Below are 21,408 nucleotides of genomic sequence, written 5' to 3' on the forward strand. Positions count from 1 at the left end.
TAAGTAAAACCAAAAATTGTAATCAGTTTCCTAATTTGAAATTTAATAAAACATTAGAGCTTCTTGGCAAGATAAAATATTGTTTTAATAAACTTCACTTCGGGGAGTTTAACTCAGGTCAGGTTTTCTTTGTTAATGCCTTCCAGTTAAGCCTTAAAGAAGTGCTTATATGAAAATTCGTTTGAAGTTAAATAAAACAAAAACCAGTGCGGACTCAAGAAAAAGGGCAACTTTTATAAAAGAGCGCCCGCAAAGAAGAACAATAGATAGAGGAATTTTATTATAATAAAAACAGTGTGAGATATTACATTGATTCTGGCTTTATTTTGAAGCTACATTCACGTCATTATGTATAGAATAGCACATCATTAAGGGGTTGCTCCATTTTTTTATGACTCGGTCTATTATGTGTGGCATTATTCCAGAGATAGCGTCGAGCCTCGAGCTCGGCCAAAGTGGTTTGCTTGCTAACGCAGACTAAGTACTTGACGTAGCCCTAAAGAAAATAATGGATAAATGTCAAGAAACATTATCGCGGCGGCCAATTGGTGAATGCTCGCCGCGAGTTCATCCAGTGGACAAATTTCTCCTTCGCATCTTCAAGCACTGCGTCTATAATAATGGATATATCCCAATATTGTTGGGAATACAGCTTAGGTATGGCGATGTTGTCAAGCTCTGACTGGAAATCTCGATATTCACGGACACTCATGGCAGATATATATGATCGTCTGATTTTAATTCTTCCGTCCGCTAAATTCAAAATGGTTGTAGGCCCAAATTCAACCTCAAAATAAGCTGGGTTGACTGCCCAATTCAATTGACCAATGCTAAATCGACAAATTTGGAACCTACCTGTCGGATATTGCCGCTATCGCGACTATGTTTTCTATATTTTGCACCAATTTCTGCGCACCAACCACCAAGTGGCTTAAGATCAAAAAGACTATATTCACGATCTCATGACGAAATTCACTTTGCGTATTTACAAATTAGCCGGAATTTCGATATCTTTTAATAATTTCCACCGGTTCAGCAAACCTAAAACGATTCATGATGGAATGATAAACCTTACTGAATATTTTGACCACTGGATATCATTTTGACAGCTCTGAAACATAATGATTTATATCTGGTCAACCTATGAAATCCCCTTTCCAATTTGAAACAACGACAGTTTGTTATATACTTTGTGATGCGACATTATTCCATTTAAGTTACTGACAGTATTTGGTGGCAAATCCACTCACCCCCCACAAATTCAACACCGAATTTTAGCGCTTTTAAATGGTAACTACAGTACACGTCCCACGATCCAATGTTTCCCTTACCTTGCCCTACTTACGAGTGTTTGGTTGTTACCCTGAGGATGCTTCAACGCAATCAGATGTTGTTAGCTACTGGAGACGTCTACAAAATAATCAAAATAATTTTTTCTGGCCTCTTCCTTTGTATAAGTATAATTATGCTCAATCCACACAACACTTCATGGTTGTAGGCCTTTCCATATATAGCGGTGTCAAAAAAATTTTAGTCAAACACTGAACAACCAACTATACTTTTGTTTTTCGCGAAATATACCATAAGCTGTTTTATAAACATCATTCATCTGACAAACTTTCATTGGCATCAAAAATGTCGCACTTACCAGTAATAATGTATAGCGAAGAATATTGAAAGAAGCCATAGAAAGGTTGAAACCCTCGTGATTCGTGTGATTCGCATCCGAAGTGCCATATTTGATTCTTTAGTATAATTAGCATGACAGCTGTCAGATGCGACGGTATCCATTGATAAAACTGTTGCACGACTTTTGACATTGTACCCGCAACGGAAAATTTATAACTGCAAAATAAAATAAAAAATATACAACGATATTATCTATAATTAGAAATCAGTAATTTGTTTATATTATAATATAATTTATATTATAATATAATATAATTTATATATTATTTGTTTATATTATATATAATATACATATATAGTCACTCACAGCTTATTTGATACAGATACGATTTTTTTGTAAAGTGTTCCTATTTCATATTATTTTGCGAAAATGGAAAAACAGAGTATGCAAATTTTTTATATGTACAATATATTTTTTTAATTTCATTTTTCAAACTAAAATAAAAAAGTGTCGACTCATTTCATTGAAATGCATAAAAACAAAAACATACAGAGTATTCAAAAGAAAAAAACTGATCGTATCGTGCAGCAACTTCTTGATGCCTGTTGGAAAAGTATGTATGCTTAATTTCTCTGAAATGGACTTTGGAACCAGGTCTAATTGGAAAAGAGCTAAACTTTAAAGTGATGCTCTTCCAATGCTTGTCGAAGTTTTAAATATTTGGAATGAGCCTGTAAAACCCGATTCACCATTCTCGATTCTCGACGCTTGTACTCAGACTGATTAAAACCCGTTTTGTTCTGTAAAATTGAAGTACGTTAAGTACGCCAGAATGCAACTCTTGAAAAAGTTGGCTCAATGCACGAGCGGTGGAATCATAAGAACTATAACGTCAGCTGAATTTTCACAGAAAAGCAAATTAGAAAATTAGAGAATAATGGGAGAAGTTATCAATGAATATGGAGCGATATTGCATCGACAATAGGTAATGCAGGCTGGCCCTAAGGCTTACAACCATTTTTGCAACAAAGGTTTTCCTTTCCCAAGCGAGTCCACCTTTTACAAATGTTGTCGGATATACACATGGTAGAAAAAGTCTGCGTTCACCCACTGTTATAAAGTATTAAAATAATTTAACGTGTTTATCTTAAAACTCTCAGTTATTTCTTTTCACTTATTTCAAAGAAAATTATTCGTAGAGGGTATGAACAAAATTTTTTGGAGTTTGAGCTGCGTCGTGTTCAGATAACGGGATTGTAGTACAGTTTCTTAAATAGGCTGAGCAGAAAAAGTGTGCGTTCATTTCGAATAGTGACGATTATTTGCATGGCAATTACGTTAAATTTAATTTTAAATCATTCATGTAGTTGACGCGGTTAAGAACAAATCTAAAGAGGGAAAAATTGATATTAGAAATACATTTTTTGTTACTATGGACCAAAGGCGAAAAGAAATAGATATTGGTGAAAGGAAAATCATTGTAAGTTTGTGGCAAAATAGTAAGAGCTATCGGGAAATCGCGAAAATTGTTGGGAGGCAATACTCCTCGGTCCAAAGAGTGATAAACAACTTCAAGCAAACGAATTGTTTGGAGTCTAAGCCTCGTTCTGGGCGTCCAAAAAAACTGACGGAAAGAGAAGAACGCAACATAACTATTCTTGTGAAGTCTAATCCACGACTAACAGCAAGCCAAATTTCAAAAGACATAGAAGTAAAATACCAAAAGAAAGTACATCCAGATACAGTAAGAAAAATTCTAAAAAGAATCGGATTTCACGGCAGAGTGGCCCGAAAAAAACCCTTCATATCGCGAGTAAATCGACCTAAGCGGATGGCTTTCGCCAAGGAATACGTAAACAACCCACCAGAGTGTTGGAATAGTGTGATTTTTTCAGATGAGAGCAAGTTTTGCATTTTCGGGATAAAAGGTCATAAAATTATTTGGAGGAAAAACGGAACGGCACTTGGAAAGCAAAATCTGGTACCTACGGTAAAGCATGGGGGAGGAGGTGCCATGATATGGGGGTGTATGGCTAGTTCGGGCGTTGGAAATATACAGTTTATTGAGTCGATAATGAACAGATATGATTATCTCGATATTTTAAAAACGAATTTGAAAGAAAGTGCAATCAAACTGGGACTAGGTGAAAGATTTGTTTTCCAACAGGACAACGACCCGAAACACACAGCAGAGATTGTTAGGTTGTGGTTGTTGTATAATGTTCCAAAACAACTTCGCACACCCCCACAATCACCTGACCTTAACCCCATTGAGCACTTATGGGACGTTCTAGAAAAAAAAAAACGAGAGCGTATAATAACTAGCAAGGAAATGCTTAAGAACGCGCTTAAAGAGGAATGGGAAGCCATAAGTCCAGAAATAACAGCCAAACTAGTTGGATCAATGAAAAGACGCCTTCTAGAAGTCATAAAAAGGCGTGGATATCCAACTAGCTATTAATTTTAAAACATTCCTATGATCTTAAGCCTTTTATTTTATTATTATTGAAGTGAACGCAAACTTTTTCCGTTTAGTTTGAATGGCCTTTTTAATTTTATGTGATCTCATTTTAAATTTGATTTTGTTATTGGTAGCGAAATATGTGTGATAGTTACGTTTAAGTGAACTAAATAAAACTCATTAAAAAAAATGTCTGAAATATTTATTGTTTTGAACTTTTTCTAATGCAAAGAATATTTGCATAGGTGAACGCAGACTTTTTCTACTATGTGTATGTACAATATCATCCGATAGCCCAAATTAAGGGCACGCAGAAATATTCTATTAAATGAAGATGTGAAGCTTTTTTTCAAAGCCGAAGGCTCTTTTGGTTTAAACAATTGTTTAAATACTATATATGGCCAAAAGTAGTTTTTTCACAGGCAAGCAACTTTTTGTTTTTAAATAGTTTTTAATTATAATAATTTTAAGCATATACAACTTGTAGATACTTATATAAATTAAATAATATACAATATTATTAAATTGTGATATTTGATATTACATAACTTTTGTGATTTTGATTATAAAATGCAATAGAAGTAGTTTTCCTCTATAGAGTGTTCACCATAGTGTTCACCTAAGTCATTTTATTTATCAGCACAGTTTTGATCAAAAAAATTTATTCGCATAAAATGCAAACAAAATTTAAATGATTATACACAAAAAATAATATTACATTTTATATAATGTAAAATAAAAATAGGATTAAAAATTTAACTAGTTCCAAGGTTAGTTATCACTGAATACATAACCTTTTATTATTGAATCATGCATATGTATGTATGTTGTAGTAGTTGCCATTTTCAGTGGCACCTTATACCTTTGACACATACATATATACATAACAGTTAAAAGTTCTTTACAAGGCAATTATAAGACAGGTGGAGAGATAGAACACTTTTGCAATTCTCTCTGCAATTCTAGCGCAAAAGTCTTCCTCTTAGTTACTATTCGCTGTTTTGACAGAAAAAATTCCGTTATAAAAGGAAGTGTATACGCAATGTTTGATCGCTGTTATCGAAGGGTTCCAATTCTGCTATGAGGGTATAGCACACAAATTTTGGCAACAGATAATTTTTGTTTTAATACCTCATCCATTGCAGTTGCAGCAATCGCCTTCTACACAACCACGGCGTTTTCTGACGTATGTATATCACTACATATTATAAAACAAAGTCGCTTTTTCTGTCCCTATGTCCCCTTATACGCTTAAATCTTTAAAACTACGCAACGGATTTTGATGCGCTTTTTTTTAAAGATAGATTGATTGAAGAGGAAGGTTTATATCTATATAATGTGAAGAAATATATAAAGGGGGCGTGGCAATCGGTCAAAATGTGGCAAAAAAACATAATTTTTTTGTTTTCACGGCCATAAATCATAAACGAATCAACCAATTAAAATGAAACTTTCTTGAAGTTTAACTTTGAAATATTTACTTTCGTTCTGCATCAAAAAATAATAATTGATTTATTTGTTATTTAACCAAAATTGTTTAAACAAAAGCAGCTCTTTTTCCAAAAAAGCTGTTTGTGTGTGTGTGTTCGCTGTCAACCGAATGAAGCAACAGGCGTTAAGCGATAATCTCACCACACCTCATTAATGTTGAATTACATCGTATGGTGACGTATGTGTGTATGTATTTACGAATCGCTCGCATTATTTCATTTCGGACATATGTACATATGTATCTATGTATGTACTGAATTCCATGTAATTATATGTACATACAATTTTACAGCGAAATAAAACGCTATTTTCAGGTTCTATATTAGTAAATCGCACATAATTAAAATACAGTTTTTGAATAGTTTTTATTGATTCGGAGCGCGTTTAGTTTGCTATCAATTCCATACAATAACATTTTTTGTCATTTACTTTTTACGACAACTAATAGCTTATTTTCGAAGCGATTTCAACAAATGGGTACAACATTAATCCTTATCCAATTAAATACCTTAAATACATTGTTGTTTTCATATAGATCTATGTATATGGCTCTTTACAGCATATAATTAACCCTACAGTAGTCGCGCCCCTGAAACTGACGTAATTGGTCGCGCGGTCTACATATGTAATCCATTTTAAAATTAAAAATACAAAAGATAAATATTTAATTCTTCCATTGCTTTTGTTTTAAATATTCTTCTTATTGTTTAATTTATTAATATTAATCAAAAATAACATAAATAAACTTTCAGTTCTTGCATAAAATAAATAAAAACCAAAACATCATTTTTTAACAAAAAATTAAGATACTTCACAAAAGTATAAAATATATATAAAATAACCAGAAGATAATTGAGATATTTTAATTGTTTCCGAAACATGACAAACATACAGTCTTGGAATGATCAGGACAAATGCGTTTATTGCAAGCGTTACACACTTTACGGGTGCTTTTATTACGGGCCCTTCCACAATCGTGGCAACGGCCGACGTAGTTATTGTGCGTTGGACCTTGATGAGTTACAACTTGTGGAAGATCCAGGAAGTCTTTTATTTTAAATTTTTAGTGTTCTAGGTAGCGTGGTAAGTGTTAATCTTTGGTGAGCCAGTGGTTTCATCCAAGACAAGGCTAAGTCTATGAGAAAATCACCCCTTTTGACAGATTCATAGTTACTGTTTGCAGTGTAAATGCATAATGCGTTGAGAGCACTGAGGTTTACAAGATTATAGAACTTAGTCAGCGGCCACCTTCTCGAATTCCTAGATACGTCATAAAGAGAACACACATTGCCAACCAGATCAACGCCATTTTTAGTGCGATTATAGTATGTTAATATATTATTTCCGGCTTTCGTTGATCTCCGTTGTCAGAATCAATCGCTGTATCGTTGAGCATTGTAGACATGGCTATTACCACTTTCTTGGCTTTTAGTACATAAGAAACCAGAGTATATGGAGAGTGGAATCCAAATTTTGAGGAGCATATTGGATTGCCTCTAGCTATGAATTCCCGGTGAACTTCGCTTTTATCTTTTCGAACGGTAGCAACCATTGTAATTCCATTATCAAATCATTGCTTTGCTATTTTCAGAGAGGAAAACCAATTGTCCATAGTAATATTGATATGTCTATTCGAAATAGGTTGCACCATTCTCATCACGATATCAAATCTCTCGTTGCTTAACCGAAATGGACCTTCGGGTTGTTGGCCGGCGTAAATTTCTAAGTTATAGGTGTAGGGGTAATGAACATCTACAAGTGCAAAAACTTTCAGTCCATACTTAGCAGGTTTATTTGGAATATACTGCCGAAAAGAACAACGCCCTCTGAAGGACAAGAGTTGTTCGTCCAAAGTCATTTCAGCAGAGTAGCATACATATGCAAATATTATCAGAAAAGTTCCACAAAATTGTAAAATGAAAAAGTATGCCAAAAGTCCACTTTTCTTTACAAAGTATAACTAGCTATTAACATAAAACCTAATTTAAAATACTTACGTAATCGGTCGCGCGGCATACATACGTAGACCATGAATTTCACGAACCTCTAGCGATAAAACTGCATTCGACAATTAACAGCGGAACACTGAGAGTGACTCTCTATTTGTTAGTTACAAGTAGCAAAAATCTCCGATGAAATCGATGCAAGATTTTCAAGAAATTTAAAATTTAACAATGGTGGATTACATATGTAGACCGCGCGACTACTGCAGGGTTAAAAACAATATTTTTCAAGATATTACAACAGTAATTAGTAATTGAGATCTACCGGAAAAATTGCGTTAGCTGTTGCGTCATCCGGCATTGCCGCTACTCTTTTGGAAAGAGGCCGAACCACACACTCTACAATGAAGCACCCACTGAAAATCGCCACCGATGATGATAACAGCGTCTGTAGTGTTTCTAGACAGAGCAATACAGGAAAATTGATGCGTGACTGCTCATTAATAGTCTGGGACGAAGCTACCATGTCAAACAAGACGTCTGTGGAAGCACTGGATAGGACAATGCGCGATTTGCGCAACAAAAATGCACCTATGGGTGGATGTACAATTCTGTTCTCAGGAGATTTCCCTCAAATCCTACCAGTTGTGACTCGAGGAACACGTGCTGACGAAATAAATGCTTCGCTAAAAAGATCCCACCTTTAGTCGTATGTCAATAAATTAGAGCTTAAAACTAATATGAGGATTTCGTCATCTTCACGTGAGAACAGGCTATTTCCAGAGATGCTGCTAAAAGTTGGCAATGGAGAATTAAGGGGGAAGTCTACTGTGACAAGGGAAAAAACAGGCTTATTTTCCGGATTTTATTTCTAACAAAATGTTGCTCGTACATAAAATCTATTTAAACTCTTATCTTTATTATATATTTAAGTTTTTGAAAAAAAAATTTTAAGTCAAAATATTCAAAATGGCCGCTGTGGCACTTCTGCAAGCGCAGGTCCACTTTTCTTAGGTGCCTAAACGGTGTACATGAAATCTTACGTTTCGGTGATCTAAAACAAAAAAACAAAATATTGTTATCATATACATAGTATTGACTCTCGTCTGACGTAGGATTATGTCGATAAAAAATTTTGGCGTTGAAAAAAAAATTCTTGAAATTTTTTTCTTTTTTTTTGCCTAAAATTGATGTTACTATTGTTTATAACAATTTAACAAATAACGATATCAAAAAAATCCTATGTCAGACGAGAGACACTATTACAGAGAATATATAATTAAATTTTTAAGCTGATTCATTTATCAGAACTCGAGATATCGTGTACACCGTATACAAAAACTTAGTTTCGAGAAAAATGCGTTTAAAGTTTCAGTATAGCAGGTACGCGCTTTGGAGCGCTTCGGGAAAAGGTCGAAATTTCAACGAAGAAAAATTTAGCCAGCTGTAACACATATTGTACCTTATTTAAGAGGGTTCAAAGTATTTTTAAGCTAATAAAAAAAAATCGATTTTTTGAAAAATTCACAGTAGACTTCCCCCTTAGCACAAAGTGAGGGAAGGATTAACCTAGAAAACCTTTGTGTTTTGATAGACAACATCCAAGAGTTAGTCAACAATGTCTATCCAGACATTGATAACATAAGTTATAAGACAATATCTTGGTTTAAAGAAAGAGCTATTCTGTCACCAACTAACGAACAAGTAGATAAAGTAAATAACTTGATTATTTCAAAGATTGATGCGCCGACGAAAATATACTACTCGGTCGATACTGTTCTCGATTTGGAAGAAGCTGTTCAATTTCCTACAGAATTTCTCTCTTTGAAACCGTCTGGACTCCCTCCTCACAAAATGGAGCTGAAAATAGGTTGTCCTGTTATTTTATTAAGAAACCTAAGTCCACCTAAACTTTGCAATGGCACGCGTTTGATGGTAAAATCACTGAAAACTTTCATAATAGAGTGCACAATACTCACAGGATGTGGTACCGGAGAAGATGTATTGATTCCCCGAATCCCTCTGATACCATCGGATCTACCATTCCAATTTAAACGCTTACAATTTCCGGTAAAGACATCTTTTGCAATGACCATTAATAAATCTCAGGGTCAAACCTTCAACGTTGCAGGCTTAGATTTGAGTGTTGACTGTTTTTCACATGGCCAACTGTATGTCGCTCTTTCAAGAGTAATCTCTAGAGAAATCATGTTTGTATTGTCTAATGACAAGAAGGCTATGAACGTTGTATATAAAGATATTCTGTAATATAGTAATTGTTGTAGAAATAAAATAAATACATATGTAAAAATGCAAAAAGTTAATATGCAAAAATGAAGGGTATGAATTTAGATATCCCAAAGATAGCAGGAAATCTTCATGCTATAAAGAAAGGAGAATTGTTTTACTCCAAATTTAACGCGTGCGGGCCACGGGCAATAATGAATAAGCCAAAACTACTGGATCGATTTTAATCATTTTTTCAGTGAGTGACATAGGGTATATATTTTATACCCGTGCGAAGCTGGGCGGGTTGCTAGTTTATTATAAAGTACAAATTATTTTTTTTACTTCACTTTTCAATGTTATTTTGCTTATTAGCTTTTTCAAGTTACTTTTTAGTAGGAAATAGTTGGAGAATTCATTCTTACCAAAAACATAAAAAGCAATTGCATCGACATTTGTGTCAGCTTCTGCAGCTTTTGTTTTGATAGAAGCAGAATAATAATAAATACATGAAATGTTTTTGTTCAAATGAATAAATTTAACTGTGTTCAAGTTCTAAGTTTTAGTTTTGCTCCACAAATTTTCCTTAATTCAGTTTTTGGTGCCCTGTGGCGTTTAAGACCGCTGATATGTAATACATATAAATATATATACATAGCCGTGCGTAACTATCATTCGAAATGATAAAAATAACTGCATAATATTTTCTTGAATTTCCTTATAGTGTATATAAATGTGCACACGAACTAGTGGTAGTATTAAATTATTAGTTTTTTGCTTCAAGTTCTGTTACGTTTGAACATTGGTTGAAACTTCTTAAAGGAAATAGTTCTATGAGACAAGTACTTTCGTTATGATTCCATTTCTTGTTGTGGCAATTGCGTAATATTTTTATATACATTTCACAATTTAAAAGATTCTTTAAACTAAGTTGAGTAGTTTCCATTAGCAAATAAGTAGTTTTCATGCGGGGAAAATAACTTTTTAAGATACTATGCCAAGAGGAACACAACTATGCACCGAGAAGCGTGCTAGTATTACAGCTATAACTATAGCGTAAAGTAAAAATTGAAATAAAAATACCATCCAGAACTTTTTGAAAAATCCTGATGGATATGCAAAAATTAAAAGGACTGGTCCGAAGTCTAAAATTGGCAACAGGTGTAACAGAGATAAGACGGTTAGCTAGCCACGTTCCCACGTCGTAACCGGAACGGCCCGAATTTATATCCGGCCAAGGAATATCACTACAGCAGCATTCCCTGTACACGTATAGGGAATGTTTATGCTGCTACAACAACAACAACAACGATTGACAATACCCCAATTTGTTTAACTTCGCATAAGGTGAACGCAGCAATGCTCCAATCCACAGCGCTAAGTGGACAAAGGAGTTTTTCCAAGTCGAAAAATATTCCTGTTCTCGAGTAGCCCGCAGTTGGTCCAGACCTAAATCCAATAGAGAACCTCTAGAACATTATTGGCAAGAAAGTTTAAAAAAGCCGGGCGCAAGTTTATTAGCCTATTGCACCTTAAAAAAAGCTATTCAATAGGAACATGCAAAAATCGTCTTAGTGTTCTTCAGTCACTCGTGAATTCGATGTCTCGACGACATACCAATCTGTTACAATAAATAACGGAGGGCATACAAGCTATTAAATATTAGTTTATAGTTTGAAGAAAAACTTAGGTTTAATATTAGTTTTGTCCCTTATACCTAAACCTATTTCCTCCTAAATTTTTACAATAAAGGCTGAAATAAATTCTTATTCTTACTTTTGTTTTCTTCCCTTATTCCGAAACGTAAACAAATTTAACATCCGATCATTTTATTACAAAGGGCAACATTTTTATTCAGTATTCCATATCGCTTAGTGCACATATTCAGTGTACAAGCTTTAATTAATTGAGCTATACCGCTCACCATGCTCATTCCTTTTTTCATATAATTTTTTTTATTAAAGAGTCGCAATCTTAATTAAAGTTAAAATTGTACGTACCTTATATGATATCGACAGGATGAATCCAAAAATATTTCTAATGAAATCGGATTCCTTGATGAATTATAGCCAATCGGGCTGGAGACAGGAACATTTACATAAAAGAAATCAGCTGATGGGTCTCTGTTTCAAAAATTCGCTTAAAATTAATTACCGCAACAATTATGCTTATATAGTATATAACTTACAGAAGGGTTTGATATTTAGTAAATCCTGGGGCCCAGGGTATGCACATTTTAATGATAATGGGTTTCAGATCACCCATACAAGTTAATGGCTCTACTCTCAATTCAATAGTTGGATATGTTTCTTCCAGACCTATACAATTGCAATATAAGAAATTTATACTTTTAATGTTATTTTCTAAATAAAGAAGTAAAAATGTACTTTTAAGTCAGTCTTGTTTGCTTTCTGAGTAACGTAATCTTCATATTTTCTGTTAAATTTAAATCATCAATATCTCAACGCCAATTGTTTGTTTTCGCTATTCGTCTTTGAAACAGTCTCCAACACAAATTGATAAATATTATAAACACATTGCATTATGAGCTTCAGAAACATTTTATCTATTGATAAGTACAGGGTGGGCCAAATAAGACCTACTAATGTTCAACACAAATAACTTTTGCAATAATCATTTATTTTGTTTATTTGTTTTTATACATTGAATATATTTTATGGAAATTATGTATGAAATATTAAATCAGACAAATTTTCACCATTTTTCTCGATACAAAGATTGGCTCTTTTTAACGCGTTTTCCATTACACCACATAATGTTTCTGGTATAAGGCTCAGTATTTCGTCTCGAATATTTTGCTTCAGCTGTCTAATAGTCTCTGCTTTATTAAGATACACTTCGTCTTTTAAATATCCCCATAAAAAGAAGTCGGGCGCAGTCAAATCTGGCGATCGAGGTGTTCAAGGGAAATCTGAATTTTTGGAAATCAGACGTTCGCCAAAAATTTCGCGCAGCAGGCCAATAGTTTGCCTAGCAGTATGCGGAGTTGCTCCATCTTGTTGAAACCATAAATTAGGATACTGCTCCGCCATTCTGGAGTTTCATCCTCATTTTCGAAGAAATATGGACCGATAACTCTAGTGGCCATAACACCGCACCAAACAGTACATTTAGATGGGTGCAACTGATGTTGGTGTGTTGCCCTTGGATTTTCAGAGCCCCACAATCTACAGTTTTGTTTGTTGACATAACCATTTAAATGGAAATGCGCTTCGTCCGACATCAAAACATTATTTGCCGATATATACGCTGCGTTAAAACAACTAATCGTTTGACAAAAATAGAAAAACTCGATAATTTTAACGCGTTGTGTTGTACTGTAGGGTTCCATAATAAATTTCCAACAATTCAATTATAACCTACAAAAAGAGAACAATATGGGGTGGGCCATGTAAAATTTGCTTTTGGAATAGCCTATAAAAAAAAATAATCAATATTTTTTCAATATTTGTTTTTATTTTGAAGATTGAACATTGTCATTTATGAATGAAAAATAATATCGTTCAAATGACAGCCACGATTGGCTTTACAGTAGGCCATTCGATCAACCCAATTTTTAAGCACATTTTCGATTGTTTGGGCTCCAATTTCATGAATGGCAACTTCGATTTCGTGTTTTAAAGCATCAATCGTCTCTGGATGGTTCGCATAGCATTTGTCCTTAACAGCTCCCCACAAAAAATAGTCCAACGGGCTTAAACCGATGTGAAGAAGATGATTTTTTGGTAAAAATGTTCATCTTCGGTCAAACGATTTTCTGCCCATTGAACGAACCGAAAACGCATTGGATGGTCATTAGGCTTCAGTTCTTGCACCAATTGAACTTTGTAAGCCTTCATACCGAGGTCTTTATGCAAAATTCTCCTCAAAGAAGTGCGTGAAATGTTCAATTCTTGAGAGCGATGACGAGTTGAGGTTGTTGGATGTTCACGCACATTTTCGGCTACAACAGCAATGTGCTTATCCATTAACGATCCATTTTCACGAACACGATTAACAAATTGATCCACAAACTGTCTTGTTGGCAAATCTTTTTTTGGAATTTTTTTTCAAATTTCTCAGAGTTTGAGTAGAAGACTCACCACTTTGGAAATAGGTTTTCAATATTTTCCAATTTTGTTCAAGCGTATAGCGTCGCATTTTGTAAATGTCAAACCTTTAAGTAAATTATGAACACATTTGGCATGTCATTTGTGTTACCCTTCTCAAAAATATAGGTGGTTCAAAACGCAAACGCTATATGGCCTACCCTGTAAATATGTCAAAAAATAAAAAGTTGTTTGTGCTTAACACTTAATCGACCGGTAGCCTATTTATCGACTTTTCGATTGCCAGCGCTTATTGACCGGTAGCCTATTAATCGGCTTTTGGTTATCGACGGTTTTTGTCAGTGGGTTGCTCTTTTTAAAACTTCGCAGCGCCATCATCGTTAATTATTTGCAGCTTTGTACTGACCTCTCCAATTTTTTATCAATTATAATAGTTTTTTACCGTTTCTAATGGATAAAGAAAATGCAGATGAAGAGTTTTGCTTAGATGCTCAAATAACCACCAAAATACTTCAGAGCCTACAAGAAGAGCACCAAAATCAGATCATCCAGAAAGATTATCATGCATAAAGAAGCACAAACGGATAAGAATAGAGACAAGTGGTAAATGCAAAAACCCCCAAAAACAATGTAGAGTATGTGCATCGAAAAAGATAAGAAGTCGAACATGTTTCGTATGTAAATTTTGTAATATTCCCTTACATAAGGGAGACCGTTACGAGAGATACCACACTCTAAATAGATATTAAAAAATTTTATTACTGTTACCTTGAATTTATTTCATGAATGTAAGTTATACAGGCAATAAATTGTATAAAACAAATACAAAATAAAGTATATATATCATAAAAATTCCATTACTTTAAAACAAAAGGAATAAGCACAACACAATGCATAGTGAAAATTTAGGCGGTACTGGGAATAAATTCGGGCGCGACTTAGCCGGTACTTACTGAGTGGCAGCCTCAACCACAACCGGTCGATAAAGTGTTAACATTAGTAGGTCTTATTTGGCCCACCCTGTATAACTCGCATTTTCTGCCCCTTGTCTTCCTTTTCCATTAGCTTAAATTTTGTATCCTCTCAATTAAAGTTTTTCTCTCTCATACTTTAAATGTATCCATCTTAGAAAAAAAGTTTTGGATTTAAAATGTAAATATATTGTTACCTTACTTATACTGTTGGATATTAATTAGTTTGGGAGGTTGAATTAGTTTTAAAGGTGACACACAGATGGCTTTATTTATCACTTTATCGCGTTGGCAATACTGAATATATATTCATGACAAAGCCTCATCCCTAGGCTTTGTTTATCAGTATCTGTCATTTCGCTGAAGTATAAACAACGCAGTGTTTTCGTGCTCCGAGTATGTCAACTTTCGTGCCGTCGAAACGCAATTTGCGGGAAGCTTTGCTTTTCTGCTTCAATTTGAAAAAAAATACAGCCCAAGCCCGTGAATTGCTGCAGGAGGCCTACCCAGACCATACTCCGTCGATTTCAACATGTGAGTACTGGTTTCGACGATTCAAAAGTGGTGATTTTCACACCGAAGACAAGGAGCGTCTTGGCCAGCCCAAAAAGTTCGAGGACGCGGAATTGGGGGAATTGGTAAACGAGGACTCGTGCCAAACCCAAGAAGAGCTTGCTGAATCATTGGGCGTTGATAAATCAACCGTTTGCAAGCGTCTAAAAGCGATGGGAATGATCCAAAAGCAAGGACATTGGGTCCCGTACGAGTTGAAGCTGCGCGACGTCGAACGGCGATTTTTTACGTGCGAATTGCTGATCGAGCGACAAAATCGGAAGGGTTTTTTGCATCGGGTGGTGACTGGCGACGAAAATTGGATCCACTACGATAACCCAAAACGCAAAAAATCATGGGGTTTGCCCGGCCACGCATCAACGTCGACGGCCAAGCAGAATATTCACGGCAAGAAAATCATGCTCTGCATTTGGTGGGATCAGGTCGGCGTCGTATATTTTGAGCTGCTCCAACCGGGCGAAACAATCACGGGGGATCGTTACCGACTGCAATTGATGCGTTTAAGCCGGGCATTGAAAGAAAAACGGCCGGAAACGGTAAAAAGGCACGACAAGGTTATTTTTCAACATGACAACGCTCGGCCGCATGTTGCTCAACCTGTCAAAAAATACCTTGGAACGCTTGGCTGGGAAGTGTTACCCCACCCGCCGTATAGTCCAGACATAGCTCCCTCCGATTATCATTTGTTCCGGCATATGAGTCTCGATTTGGCGGACCAGCGGTTCTCCTCGTACGAAGCTACCAAAATATGGGTTGAGTCATGGATAGCCAAGCAGCGGCCAGAATTTTGGAGAAACGGCATCCGGAAATTGCCCGAAAGATGGGCGAAAGTTGTAGCTAGCGATGGCCAATACTTCGAATAAAATATTTTGTACCGTTTTTTCACAATAAAGCCCCAAATCTTCGAAAAAAACCTTTAAAACTAATTCAACCTCCGATTAAATAAAATGAAGACAAGACATTCAGTTTCGAATATATCCCTCGCAATGTCAGCGTTTAGCTCGTACTTTTCGCTATTTGGCTACTGGTGATAACTACAAAAGCTTTTCAGCCTTTTCCCATTGCTACATATACAATATCCAAGTTTGTTCCTGAAGTTTATGATGCAATTTTCAGCGAACTTAAAAATAATTATCTATGGGTACAGTATTTCCATATATGTACATTATATTCTATCAAAGCATGTGAAAATGATCGCATAACCAAAATCATATGTTCTGTATTAACAATTTTTAGTGACGAAAAACTACAATTATAAAGCAACAAGCTTTGAGGAACATGGAAATCTGATACTTGGAACACGTGAAAACGGTCTTTCAACCGTTGGAAATCCAAAGAGTAGGAAAACTATTTTGTGGGATGCGGACAATCCTTTTTAGTTTTTACTTTAACATTTCTCTCTACATTCGTAAAAATAATTATCTATAACACAGAAAGCACAGGGTTTTATGTATAAAAGTATGGTAATAATCTAGGATTATTTTATAATCTCAGATTTCGCCAGAGAAATTTTGTATGGGTAATCTGGTGATGGGTAATTACGCATTGAGAGTTAAGGGGTTATACGCAGTTATGACTTTCAAAAAAATCGATTTTTTTATTGCATTTTTGTAATGTACATATATTCAAAAGTATATGCACGAAATTTGAAGTAGATCTAAGCAATACTTTCGGAGTTATACCTAAATATGTAGAGATGCCTCGGCACGTTTTAAGGTAGGTATTGAAACCTTAAACGTGTTTTTTTCAAAACGGCATTTTTCAAGTCGGTGTACACGATATCTCGAAAACGGCTTGTTTGATCGGTCAACCGTTTTAACTCAATCTTTAAAGATACATTTTCTAGTAATTAATCGTTCCTTTTGTAAATCTGATACTTATTTTCCATTTTATAATCAATTTACGGCCAAATTTTAACGTAAAAATCGAAATCATTTCTTTTAAAAGCTGCCATTTTGTGAAAATTCACTATTTTGATTAGCCGAACGATTAATTACTAGATAATCTAATATATTACAATAACAAAATTTGTTTGGTTTTTTGATTTCAGATAATCCAATCCTGAGTTACGATGTACACCGTAAATCGTCTTTTTTTAAAGGAGGTTCCAGAAATCGCCTGCAGCGCGCTCTATAATCAACATTTTCAAAAATAAAAAATTTTGTTACGTTCTTGAAGGATGCTTTTATAACCGCCAAAAATTGTCAAATTAAAATATTCTGAAGTTTCTTCAGGATAAATCCTTGACAACCCGTCTTTTATTTGCTTCATAACTGCGTATAACCCCTTAAGTTCGAAAAAGTAGATAATATACTTATATGTGAACGTATTGTAAGTGCATCTGAAGTATGTATAATATAACCGATTTCAGGTGATTCTTTTTGCAGCACAGAAGAAGTTGTATTCGAGACCACGAAAGCAATACAAAACACAATATGCAGTCCGGATACGGGTTTGTGCACAGAAATGTTTGTTGTTACGAAAAAGTTATATTTTAAACATTTACCTTGTATAAAGATTTTGAAATATAATGTGCCTTGGACGCTTTCATTTACCAAACTCGTTTTTTGAAGAGTCGACCAACGGGGTACTTTAAGATAAATTTGCCTCTCCTTAGGATTATGTATATCTATGCTGTAAAACGTCTGCAATATATAAGGAAAGTGATTGAAAAATTAAAATTAAAATGCATTTAAAAAGTTAATGTTCAAGTTACTAAGTGAGCGCATTCGTTAGTTTCGCATTAATGATAAAAATAATAATAAAAAGAAAAATTAAGTGTAATATTTGTAATAATAATTTGTATAAAAATTAATAATAATAATAGATAAGCTCCGCAACTACTGTAGTGACTCGAGAAATAGGGTGCGTTTATCTTTGAGCTCCGAGCTCTAAGCTTTACACTTTGGTGTGGTGTTTATGTTGGAGCTGCGATAAAAGCGTAAATCCCAGTACTATTTTCAACTTGAGGAAATGAGCCAAATCGAAAAAAATGAGTGACAGAGAAAAATAAATATTATTGCTTCCTTTCTGTAGAATTTGTCATTTAGCTAAAAATACACAGGTATCTCGCAAATTTCCTGCACACTTCAACCTTATTAATGACTGTCCGTTAAATTAAAAATCGAGGTGATTAAAACAAAAAAATACTAATCATAAATAACCCGACAATTTTATGGGCTGATTTCAATAGTTTGATCTTCTTTTATCACACACAACCGCAATCGTAATTAAAGTACAGATCCGTATCAATGTCCTTAAGTTGCTAGCCGATAGCACTTGAAACAGACACATCAGTCAGAGGACGATAGCTACCCATAAACGGAAGACAAGCAATTAACACGTTACCATCACCACCTACCGCATTCGAAGATCTCCAATTGCGTCGTGAGATCCATGCAACACTTTCACAATTATGCTAAGGAAACTTCAGCAGACAAAATTAGTACTTATTAAGATGGACAAAAATATAGATTTTAAGTTAAGAAGTTCCGACGGATTCTTAATACCAGTGTGATGTACCATAATGGTTTTAACGCTATTAATATATATATCTCTGGTAGCTGAAAGTACGCAAAATACCGCCTTTAGATCATGTGATCGTAACTTACACCTGATCTTTATTTTACTTCCGATTTCATCTACACACTTGAGTTATATATAGTACATAATTCATAAACACAATTATAAAAATTCTTACCGGCGCCCGAGTTGCATGGACAAATAAACCAATATGGCTCCAGTTGGCATATGTCTTTCTTAAATTGTTAATATCAAGTATTGCCACAGAACGCAGTTGATTTTTAGGCGATGGTAATGTTTGAAAATGGTGAGAAAGCGAAATTCCATCCTTACTAAAAAAATCATAATCTCTAGTTAATAAAACAAATATGAAAAACACTACCTGTTTACCAGAACATGTTTTCATTTCTTATTGACTTTACCGAACATCCAAACAAGAAGTCGCCATGATCTAGGTGAAGTACATCAACATATAACTTCTGAAATTAAACAAAAACACAAATTAACTTGATGAAATCATGGAAATATATCTGGAACAATAATGTATTTGGTATCAATTATAAATCATCATTATAAATTAGAGGAAGAATAAAACTAAATCAGCATTACTAAAAACATAATAAAGCGAAGGGCAAGAGAAAAGAAACAAGATTCAAATCATGATTGGTGCAGTAACTGCGCAACAGTTGTTTTTTCCTGGTGCTACCTGGCTCTACAATTTAGAGTCTAGGTATATATATATATATATAATTGGCGCGTATACCCTTTTGGGGTCTTTGGCCGAGCTCCTCCTCATATTTGTTGTGTGCGTCTTGATGTTGTTCCACAATGGAGGGACCTACAGTTTCAAGCCGACTCCGAACGGAAGATATTTTTATGAGAAGCTTTTTCATGGCAGAAATACACTCGGAGGTTTGCCATTGCCTGCCGATGGACGACCGCTATTAGAAAAATGTTTTTCTTAATTTTTGGTGTTTCACCGAGATTCGAACCCTCTTTCTCTCTGTGAATTCCGAATGGTTGTCGTGCACCAACCCATTCGGCTACGGCGGCAGACTTAGAGTCTAAGTAGATATGTATAAATATCAAGTAAAACCTTTTCCACGTGATATTTCTAACAAAAATGAAGCCTTTCTTCTCTTCTCTACAACCAACATGCGTCTCAATACGTTTCGACGAAGCAGGTTTTGGGTTTCAGAGAATTATCAACTGTTTCCACTACGTGTTTGATGGAAATTGTGTTTAAACTGTGATTCCTTTGTTTATTATTTTGTAGTGCGAATCGTATAGGGTGGTAGTAGCTCTGGTGGAGGAGGTCTGGAGCGCGGTGCTGAACTACGAACAGCAAGGAGTCGCTCAAGTTGCTTCTCGACCTAAAATCGAGCAATTTCAGCTGGGACAGTAGGCAAAACATTTCCCACGCCCATAGCGCCACCTGACTTGGGCGATTGACTCTTTCAAGCCCTTTAAGTCACCTGGGCCCGATGGATTTATACCTGCTCAAATGCAGAAATTTGCGGAAGTATCTTGTCGTTGGCTTCTCCCTATCTACGTGAGCTGCATAGACTGGAGCTACATACCCAGATCTTGGAGGACTGCGAGAGTTACTTTCACACCAAAGGCAGGTAAAATCTCACATGTATCCCCTAAGGATTTCAGGCTCATCAGCCTCTCATCGTTCTTACTAAAAGCCTTTGAGAGGCTGATTGATCTGCACCAAGGTGTGTAATTCCTCGGGAGCGTTTATTGTACGCTCAACATGTACATATATTGTTAAGGCAGATCGTTAGAGTCAGTCTTGCATATTATTGTTAAAGACATCGACTTGTCCCTCTCTCAGAAAGAGTTCACGGTGGGCTCCTTCCTTGACATTGAGAGGTCTTTTAACAATGTCCTCCCGGAGGCAATCACTAGGTCTCTGGATAAAATAGGGGTCGGAACCGAGCTCACTAAAATGCTTGGGGATAGTACGGTCGCAGCAGAGTGGGGCAGGTGAGCAGAGGCACTCCGCAAGGAGGTGTTCTCTCGCCGCTTCTCTAGATTGTCCGCGAGTGGAAATGATCACCATTTGCTTTTACACAAGCAGGTTTCCATGAATATTGACGTCCCTACTTGAAGCAAAGTTTGTTTGAGACTCTCCAAATTTCTGTGAAATCTTCGACAGGCCATGTTCTCCAACTCTGACCACCAACTGTAGGCCAATGGAGTCAGATCTGGACTTCCATACGGCCAATCTTCTACGGATCTGGACCCAGGAATATTGTTTTTCAGCCCCTACTGGGTGGTTTTTGTCTTATAGGCTGGAGCGGAATTTTGCTAGAAGATTGCTTGAAGATAGAAGATTGAAGAGAGTACTGTCTTCTAGGACATCCTCCTGGTACAGTTTTGCTCCGGTCTTAACCCCTTTTCAGACACTCCCCACCAAACCATTACGGAGATTGGATGGTGGCCACGCTTAATCCTTGGCGCAAATATGTGCGTCTTTAGAAATTTTAGCAGATTTGGTTATTTTACTTATTAA

The 21,408-nt window shown here is 35.5% G+C and overlaps 1 protein-coding gene across 5 annotated transcripts in view; it reads right to left on the reverse strand.

Moving 5' to 3' along the window:
* Positions 1-21,408, reverse strand: part of LOC128858548 (GPI inositol-deacylase) — an 85,594-nt gene that overhangs the window by 27,512 nt on the left and 36,674 nt on the right. For 4 of the 5 annotated variants that reach the window (XM_054094927.1, XM_054094925.1, XM_054094929.1 and 1 more), the window contains 6 exons: positions 19,278-19,366; positions 19,066-19,219; positions 17,872-18,010; positions 11,940-12,069; positions 11,752-11,874; positions 1,649-1,845 (listed from right to left, as the gene is read on the reverse strand). In XM_054094927.1, the coding sequence (XP_053950902.1) occupies positions 1,649-1,845; positions 11,752-11,874; positions 11,940-12,069; positions 17,872-18,010; positions 19,066-19,219; positions 19,278-19,366 (832 nt within the window). The remainder of the gene's footprint in view (positions 1-1,648; positions 1,846-11,751; positions 11,875-11,939; positions 12,070-17,871; positions 18,011-19,065; positions 19,220-19,277; positions 19,367-21,408) is intronic. The other variant, XM_054094926.1, reaches the window with a different exon arrangement.

Source organism: Anastrepha ludens, chromosome 3 (genome assembly GCF_028408465.1).
Source record: "Anastrepha ludens isolate Willacy chromosome 3, idAnaLude1.1, whole genome shotgun sequence".
Classification (NCBI taxonomy): Eukaryota; Metazoa; Arthropoda; class Insecta; order Diptera; family Tephritidae; genus Anastrepha; species Anastrepha ludens.